Raw genomic sequence first — 9,327 nt, 5'->3', positions numbered from 1 at the left:
CTGAACCAAGGTATGAGCATCTTTTTAAGCAACTATTTAACCACGGCCCAATGTTATCTGACTTACCACGATACAAGTCCATTACATTCAGGTCTTTTCTAGTAACAGCTCAATGCAAATTGGTTTTCAGACAAATGATTCACCATTGGGATAAAAGTGCAGTGCTCAAATAACAAGTCCAAAAGTAGCGTAGGAGCGAGCGTGCAATCACAAGTTTGGCAGCAGTTATGTGTTTCGAATCGAGATCCCCAGTCCTGAGCAGGTTTTTCCTTTTCTAAGATTAAACCAATCATCTCCTATGTACATAAAAAGCATTAAAGTATTCTTAAAATGTCTGTGTCCTACCTGAGACCAGCTGCACGTCAGAAAGGGTCAGCTTAGAAGGAGGTCTTGTTGGCTGATAGACTTTGCCTTCCTGAGAACGTCCTTTAACAAACAATATGAACAGTTCTGTTTATCTGTGTTTGTTTATTCACATGAAGATGTGGTCATGTATAGCTGCAGACTACAGCATTATTTTATCCTAAAAATTATTCTCATTTATGACAAAGAAACTCCGGAGACATTCTCTATGACAGAAAATTGTCACCACAGTTGACAACCACAACTAAACTTTAATGAAAATTGAAATACATCTTGCAGTTTCTATAAAAAAGAAAGAAAATAAAGTTATTAGCTCTATTTAATCATTTTTTGCTATCTATCTAACCTACAGAGCCATGATAGAAGTAAGTGACTTATCACCTGGTAAAGTACATATAGGTGGCACATCCTTACTCAGCCAGTGATCCACACTGTAAAGGACCTCGAGGTTTAAAAGCAGTGCTTGTCCTCTACCCTTTCCCCAGGATGTGCCAGGCACACTGAGGCGCAGTGCAGCGTTACCGTAAAAGACTTGCTGTGCCAGTGAAAAGAAAATTATTAACATGGAACAAGACCATATTCCTCAAATGGAAATATTTATAAAACAATACAAACCCCTCAAAAGTTTAAAACAATGCTTAAAAGAATTAAACCATGATCCAGATAGCTGCCGTGCATCAAAGCAGCCAGCTATCCCCAGTTCAACTGCTCGCTTCTCTTTCGACATTGCTCTGTCAGCAGCTCTAGCAACAGAATTATTTGGTTCCTCGAGACCTGTGCTGGAGTAAATGCTCTGTGGTGAGCCAAGCAGCCTTAACAGGGGCCATTTTCAATCACAATGTGGGTTTTATTTCAGCCTGAACAGAAATACAGCTAGCCAGGAAACTGCAGGTTAAAAACTGGTCAATTTTTATAAATAGTTGAAATCCTGACCAATTAGGTAAGAAGTGTATAGAGGAATCCAAAATACAGGGAATGTTATAAAAATAAGTGCAGCTATTTAAAATATAGTGAAGACAAAATTACCATAGATCTGCTTAAGGATGGACTGCTTGCTGGTTTTTATGGCTGAGCTGGTTTTGTTCATAGATTTCAGATTTTTACATGAGGGTGCTGATTTCAAAGGGCTATGGTTCAGCTGTTTCTTCCAAGCAACCTGAATGAAGAAGGCAGCTGTTTCTTGTCTCCATTTGTCTTCATCTTCTTTGCACTGCCGCTTAGCACTGAGAAGCTGAAACAACTCCTGTCTTAGCTGGTAACTAGAGAGCAGAAAAGAGAAGAGCGCTTGTTTTAGGTGACCTGTTTTAACTTCAGTGCTTTCCACGCACCAGTTCACATGGTGGATTACATGGGTAACTGGGAAAACAGAACTCCCACTGATGCGCTAAGTCATTTGGATGAGAAATGTTCGCTCAGAAGAAAAAGAAGTAGGTGGGTTCAGTTCTGGATGTATCCATTATTTCACACAGCTAATAAAGATCTGGCATTACTGGTATTGAAAGTTACGGTACTGCAACATCAGCTTATCAACATACATTATATAGAAAAATAGCTGTATTTTATATAGAAAGTCTGGAGAAGACAAACCCTATAAATATTTAAGAAATAACAGTATCATCAATACTCCTCTCTCATTTTCAATATATTCACAGCTTAATAACACCAACTTTTCTTGTGCCTCTTACCACTACGTATTCTCAATCAATCAATCAATCAGTGCAAGACAAATCTGTCTCTTACAGGTTCAAGTGCACATTTCCTCTACAGAAAACTGAGCTGCTTTCCATCCCTCCTCTGAAGATGCTCCCCTCACCTTGTTTTCAGCAATCTGTTCTTGCTTTTTTTCCCTTCTCTTCAAAGGCTCCCTGTTCCCTGACCCAACCTTGTCACGGCTGCTGATCTTACACACAGTCGCAGACCTCTTCCATGAGGCAACAGGAGATAATCTGTCCTTCTTCCCACTTTGGTAGCTAATGGCACCAGCAACAAGGAGTTGTTTTATTTTCTTGAATCAGATATAAGTAAGTCTTCAATGAGATACTGGCATTTCACACTCGCAAGTCAATTAATGGGCTTAGAAAATAACTCTGAATCTTCCAATACAAACCTCTCACAAATGAACACTAAGTAACACTTGTAAAATATTAATCATAAGTAAATGTTTGCTAATGGGCAAGATCACATGGATCATCATCCCCTCTGGCATTCAGAAAGGCTTCTACGGGATGCCCCAGTAAAGGGAATGGAAGGAGGGGAAGAGAGATTTTGTTCTGTTGCTCCATCTGCAACGAGTTCTAAATTAACACAGAAGACAACATATCCAGATACAAATGGTTTAAATATATGTTATAAGCCGATGTACTATATAATTCAAACAAAACAGCAGCTGTGTACTGAAAATGAGTACGTAAGCGCACAGCAGAATGCCAAAGGGGGTGATATGCTCAGTTACAGCCCCAGCAATTTTCAACTTTCAATAAGCTTAGTATAAATTACCTCTGTGGAATTTGCTGGGTGAGACAAACGCATTTAATCTTAATTTAGTGGCGGTTCAGAATTCCGGCATGTACTGTTACCCAGCTCATTAAAGTAAGTAACGATTGAGGGGAGCAACTGCCTCTTACCAATAACAGTCTGTAGCGCCTACAGGTTGCAAAACGCTGTATGAATTCAGAACAGGAACGTTATTAAGAGATAGAAGAAAAAAAAATCATCCAGTTTTGTTAAATAACATGTCACTTAGAACTTTTCACCAGGGCAAGAGATGAAGAAAAGTGAAAGGGGGGCACAATTACAGTGACTTGGTACCATAACTTGCACTAAGGATGGATTATGTGAATACTGCTGTGGGAAAAACAATTGGGGAACTGTTTCATACTTGAGCAGAAGAGAATACTAAGCTATTCTCTTGGAATTCGGTAATTACTGCCAGAAGCCTTTGCCGATACATGAAATGACCCATTCACAAGCACTCCACCTTTGCACTCAGCTGTGGTTTCGTGTTTGCAGAGAACTTCTGGTAGTTTTTAGCAACAAGAAAACAACTGTGAGGGTCCGACACTAAGAAGATGTAGGAAGTTATGTTTAGACCATGTGCACTTTTTAAAAACCAGCTCTCGCATAACAGATCCTAGTGAGAAAAAAGAAGAACGGGACCGAGTTTGATGCTCTAGGAATCTGATGTGCCTTAACAAAATACCCAATGCCTAGTCAACAAAGCTACTGCACATAAAAGAAACACCAAATGTATGGGCAGAATGACAAAGCTGGCAAAAGACGTTCAGATTCATTGTTACAGAAGCTCTAATCTTAAAAACTACTGCTGGTCAAAGCATGCATGTAGCGATAATATATCTATAATAATAGTTGTCTCCAGCAGGAGAGCAACAGTGACAGCAACGAACTTATTTCCAGCTTTTGTCAACTCACTGGGGACCCTGGAGAATGGCACAGGCCTCAGTGACCCCCACGAGAGAGCCAGACAGACACAGGAGCTGTAAGCCTCATCGAGCAGGATAAGCAATTAACCTTTGGCAATCCACACACCTTAAAATACACTTTTGAGGACTACATGTAAAAAGTTTGTGGACCGTGGGGATTGAAACATTTTCCCAAGAAAGGCAAGTTTCATAGACTTAAGCAGACCCGTACCATTGTGTTGTAGCTCACAATAGCTTCAATAAACTTTCAATAAGAAAATCATGACTATTAAATTTGCAGAGTGAGACAAATGTACTTAATCCTAATTTAGAGAAATGCCAGAATTCAAGCACTTACTTTTATGTGTCACTAATGCACTGCTGTCTACAAGGATGTGCTAGTGCAAGTCTGGACCCAAAAGACAAACACAGGACTGAGTGGGACCAACAGCCACACAGCAGGTACCTGCTTAAGAACTCTAATTCTGTGTACAGTGGATGTGAAGTTATTTCGGACTGTCAGAATAACTGACATAGGAGTAGTCAGCACATAGAGCTGCCTACTGTGAGCCAGCTGGAAACACTAACCATGACTTCTTGACAGGCAGATGCCACCATCTTACTTGGGATCCACATCCTCAAATATCCACACTACCTCTTTTTTTTTTTTTTTGAGATATCTGTGAATTCTGATTCAAAGGAAGAGGCTGGACTCTCTTCTTTTTAAAAATAAACATTTTTTCTGTGATAACTGCATAAAAATTGGAGAAGGAAATCTGGTCCGATTTCACAGCTGTCATTATTGCTGTGAGTTTCAAAACACTCACACAATAAAGCTTACAGTGAGCTTGAAGCATAAGCAGAAAAGGCAGCAGAACTGGTGAGCCTGGGAGAGAGAATGCAGGAGTTTGGAAGCACGGCTCCTCCTAACAGCATCATGCTCTCACTTCAGCATTGCTGCCCAACGAGCTGTTCTGCATCAAAACATTCACTGAAATAAATGCATTATGAGATTGCTGCAAACTTTATGAACTCCATCAAAGCTTTAGCAACAGTAAACTATCCACAGACGTGGCAAAATGACAGTGGAGGAACTGCCACACTAACCTCTCCTGCAGTTTTGCAGAATTTATGATCTTCATTAGTGTTCCATAAAATAAGGGTTTTGCAAACAGAACAAATATATTTATTTTTCTTTCATAGTTCTTTAAATAACAAATGTCATTTAAACAATCTTTAATCCTCACAGTTTCCAAAGTGGTGTAAGTAAGCGCACATGCTTCTTGCGAACAGGCCATTGCTAACTCAGCAGGTGGATAGTTTAGAAAAGATCTATCCAAAATCTTTAGATAGTCAAAACTCTAAATGGAATGGAAAGATTTCTGCACAGGTAAGCTGGCTTGACACAAGGCTTCAGATCCACGTTCTTGTGAGGAAATTTGCACAAGCACTCACTTCACAGTGTTATGCTTTGAGTGAAAGCCATGGCGTGTGTATGCTCCTCTGTAAGGGTTTTAATTCGGTGTGGAGTGAAAACAGCACAGCCTTCAGAAGCTACAGTATCACTTAGGGATACACTCTCCTAATCTGCTCGTGACTTTCTCTGGCTTTGGTATCTAAAAGGCTCTGAACGCAAGAGAAGACTTTGGGATTTAAATTAGAAAAGAAGGCCGAGGAGGACATTGCCAGCACTGAGCTGCTTACATAGAGTTTGGAAGCAGCAGAGAGAGTTGATGGTGTAAGTGGCGGATCACTGCAATAAAAAGTGGCTGCTTTGCTTTGCAGTTCAGTGTGGGTCTGAGGAATACGGCATGAAATCGCAGAACCGTAGAATGGTTTGGGTTGGAAGGGACCTTTAATGACTATCTAGTCCAACCCCTTGCCATAAGCAGAGACACCTTCCAGCAGACCAGGCTGCTCAAAGCCCCATCCAACCTGGCCTTGAATGCTTCCACTGATGGGGCATCCTCTCCCCGTGACTCACCACTCTCACTGTACAAAACTTCCTCCTTATGCTCAATCTAACTCTTCCCTCTGTTAGTTTAAAACTGTTCTCCCTTGTCCTACCACTACAGGCCTTGGCAAAAAGTCTTTCTCCATCTGTCTTATAGGCCCCCTTCAAGCACTGGAAGGCCACAATAAGGTCTCCCTGGAGCCGTCTCTTCTCCAGCCTGAACAACCCTGGCTCTCTCAGCTTGCCCTCATAGCAGAGGTGTTCCAGCCCTCTGATCATTTTTGTGGTTTCCTCTGGACCCACTCTGACAGGTCCGTGTCCTTCCAGTGCTGAGGACTCAGTACTGGATCAGGATGCATATATAGCAAACACAGCAGAAAGATGATAAATGAACAGAAATAGGTGATACTGTACAAAAACATCAGAATTTTCACAGAAAAAGAAAAAATAGAGGCTCCAAAGTGAATTAAAAATACCACGTTCCCAAATTTTACCTTTTCATTGGAATAGGAATGTACTCACAAAAGCCAGTGTAACTGGAAAACAGTGAAGAGCGATATCCTGGAATATTATCTCATGGTTGGAAATATTTAGATTAATCAGTAAAAAAGCTGGAGCGAACAGAAGTATTTGCTGAGTCAACACAAATGTTTAAATGGCCACACTTCAGTTGAGGAATAAATGGACTGCCAGCTCAGTCCATGGGGTGTCTGGCCTGGTGTCCCTTCCCCGGTAACGGGCAGTGTCAGCTATTTCTGAGAAAGACAAGACTTCTTCGGTTCTCAGAACTCCACAAACACGCAGCTAGTAGTCTTGCCTTTTAGCAACCTGGTGTTTCATACAATAGGGAACAGAGGTAACACTTCACGTTGCACATCAAAAAATGGGATTATTTTTAAGCTTGGAAGCACCACTGAAAGCACTCAGCACAACCTCACACCTCTTTTTTAGCTCTTCAGAGCTATGTGGTACTTGGCAAAAAGATCTTTTCTTGTCAAAAGAGCAGGCTTGTACAGTACATATTCAGAACTGTTCTTGCTTAACTTTTGGTCGTGGCCTTGCTTGTTGTGGCCCAGAGGACACTGCTGGAGTGGCCGAACAGCCCAGGCTGGTGGCCAAACAGCCCAGGCTGGCTGCCTCCTGTAGCTGGGTGTGGTGACAAGGAGAGCAGACCCTGGTGCTCCAGCTGCTGAGTGCTCTCCTCTGCTCCGCACTGTGGCAGTCGGTTGGATGCAGGCTCTGCCCTGCACTGGGAAGACAGCTAGTACTCGGCTGCTGGCACAGTGCGGGTAGAAACAGCCCCTCCACAAAGCTTCCAGCATGACCCAGAAGGAGGGAAGTTACCAGTGACTCAGCACACGTTCTGCAGGTGGCTGGGCATTTAGACTTGATTCTGCTGTTGGTTTCCCAGGGACTAGTATAAAGGATGTTGCTACCCTCCACACTCCCAGACATCTGCCATCCGCTGCCTCTGATACAGTTTGGATGGGGGAACAATTTTTGCATCACCAATGAACTATACCATAGGGTGTGAGTTGAGCTCTCAAAGGAAGTTCCTTGGTATTTTTTCTTTATTTTAATTCTAAGAAATATTAAAACACATATGAAACTGTTAAACTAGTGAGAGGCCTGGAGAGATCAGCTGTTAGTGAGAATCAGCAATTTACAGTTTTTGGCATCCACACAAAAAACTGAACAAAATTTCAACAAAAAATAGGAAATAGGAATTATGTACATATTATATGCTTCACCTACAGCTGCCATACTCTTCCTGTCAATTTGCATAAGAAATTAAACATTAAGGAGCAAGTACATCAAGACTAGCTCTATCTCCGAGGTTGAGACTCATGCTTTCATGAAAACAAGACCATGCCGTGGAAAACAACACTGGGACATCTTGCTCCCTCCTGTCTCCCTCTTCTGTTAGGAGTTGTTTCTGCTCAGCCAAGTTAGGTTTAAGTTTGGCAATGAACTCCATTCAAGCTTTCAAACCTCTCTGGGTTCAGTTATCCAGTTAGAAGTGAGGTCGGAGTACAATTTCAGGTGTGTAAATGGTGGTGAAGGATCTGGTTACAAAAAGCTTTTCAGGAAAAAACCCTACACTTCCACACGTGTAACTTTGCTAATGAACACAACAGCAGTGAACTCTTGGTTTAGGCAAATCTTGATCAACGCTCTCTAAACAAGTAACAGTGCTTGAAATAGAAGTTTAATATCTTCTCCAATTCTTTACAGTTATCACTTACCTTGCACTTTTTTTGAACTTACTAATGTAATTCTAGGCGACTGGGACCCACTTCCATTTGTTTGGTGAAAGATTACTAAATTCCTGATTTAGCACTGGTAATGTTGTAAGCAAAAGGACCGAAGCACACTGCCAGCAAGCCTAATTTAACTGACATCTATCTGTATCTCACTCTTCTCTAGCCATTCAAAAGTAGTCTTACCTTCTCCACGTCCTCTGTATGACGCTAGCAGCATAGTTCTTCTTCCGAAACAGCTCTTTTCTTTTTCTTTCTTTTTCTATTATCTGCATTCGAACCTCTAAAGGGATTAGTTCAATATTTGTACTTTGCCATGTGACAGAACATAACTGACCATCTGCATTCCTCGATCCAATTACGGCCATTTTTCCCAAGTTCATGGTGTCATCAGGAGTAGAACACGCTGCTGGGTTTCTTGGCACAGTTCCGGTAGGTTCTGCCTCAGCTGACAACAAAGGGCAGGCCTCTTTTGCTATGTCATTATTTCCCACTTTGTTAGTTTGTTCTACAGCATGCACACTGTCACTTCTGGTGTTTGCAAATACCGTTTTGGCACTTCCTGGTCTACTAGAGCCAGCTGGTGAACACCGCTCATCATTTACCTCATTATTTCTGGGTTTCTGCTGATGCCTTCTGCCTTTGGAAGCAGCTTCACACTGCTTGGAGTTTCTCACAATTCCACCAGCACAACTGGCATTGCAGAACACAGCCGTTCCTTCACAATGGTCCCCATTGCCGGATGAAGACTGACTTTGATCTCTTAACTTTTCCCCAGCACTAGCAGTCCTACAGGCAGATGCATGCCTTCTGCTCCTCCGAGCACAAGCACCCACTGCCTCGACAGCGTGCTCCTTGTGCTTTTCTCCTTCCAGTTCTGTAGCAGCTGCAACTTGATGTTTCCCTTCAACTTTTTTTCCCTCTTTTGCTTTGCCACAGTGGAAATGGACACAACGTGACTTGCTTTTGATGTGTTTCCTCAACGAATCTTTAGACAGAGAAATGGAAACCAACATTCAGTCTCTGATCCAGAAAAACATAATTTATGCCTCTTATTTTTTTTCGCTCGGTTACCTTTGAGGCACACTAGGATTTACTTAACTGAAAAATATGTATAAGCAGGAAGAATCAGAACAGGGCATGATTGCCTCTAACACTGCAAGTCCCAAACTTCTTCACTTGCTAACTGTTCTACGTGTATTTTTCTTTCTCACGTGACACTTGGGTTAGATGCCAAAAAAAGTCACAAGGGAGAAACTATTTCTTCTCCACCTACCTGAAACTACTGGTTGTCTTCAAAGAAACAAGCTCACCACATGGTGCAGGAATG

General features: G+C 41.8%; 1 protein-coding gene across 1 annotated transcript in view; it reads right to left on the bottom strand.

Moving 5' to 3' along the window:
• INVS (inversin) overlaps nucleotides 1-9,327 on the bottom strand; it is a gene marked incomplete at its 5' end in the record, with an annotated part of 47,567 nt that overhangs the window by 2,700 nt on the left and 35,540 nt on the right. Inside the window, 3 exons of the mRNA XM_010145261.1 lie at nucleotides 346-426; nucleotides 1,390-1,622; nucleotides 8,184-8,985. Coding sequence (XP_010143563.1) covers nucleotides 346-426; nucleotides 1,390-1,622; nucleotides 8,184-8,985 — 1,116 coding nt within the window. The remainder of the gene's footprint in view (nucleotides 1-345; nucleotides 427-1,389; nucleotides 1,623-8,183; nucleotides 8,986-9,327) is intronic.

This window comes from Buceros rhinoceros, unplaced genomic scaffold (genome assembly GCF_000710305.1).
Source record: "Buceros rhinoceros silvestris isolate BGI_N320 unplaced genomic scaffold, ASM71030v1 scaffold1341, whole genome shotgun sequence".
Taxonomy (NCBI): Eukaryota; Metazoa; Chordata; class Aves; order Bucerotiformes; family Bucerotidae; genus Buceros; species Buceros rhinoceros.
Note: the sequence above shows the minus strand (reverse complement) of the source record. Positions and strands in the feature narration are given on the sequence as shown.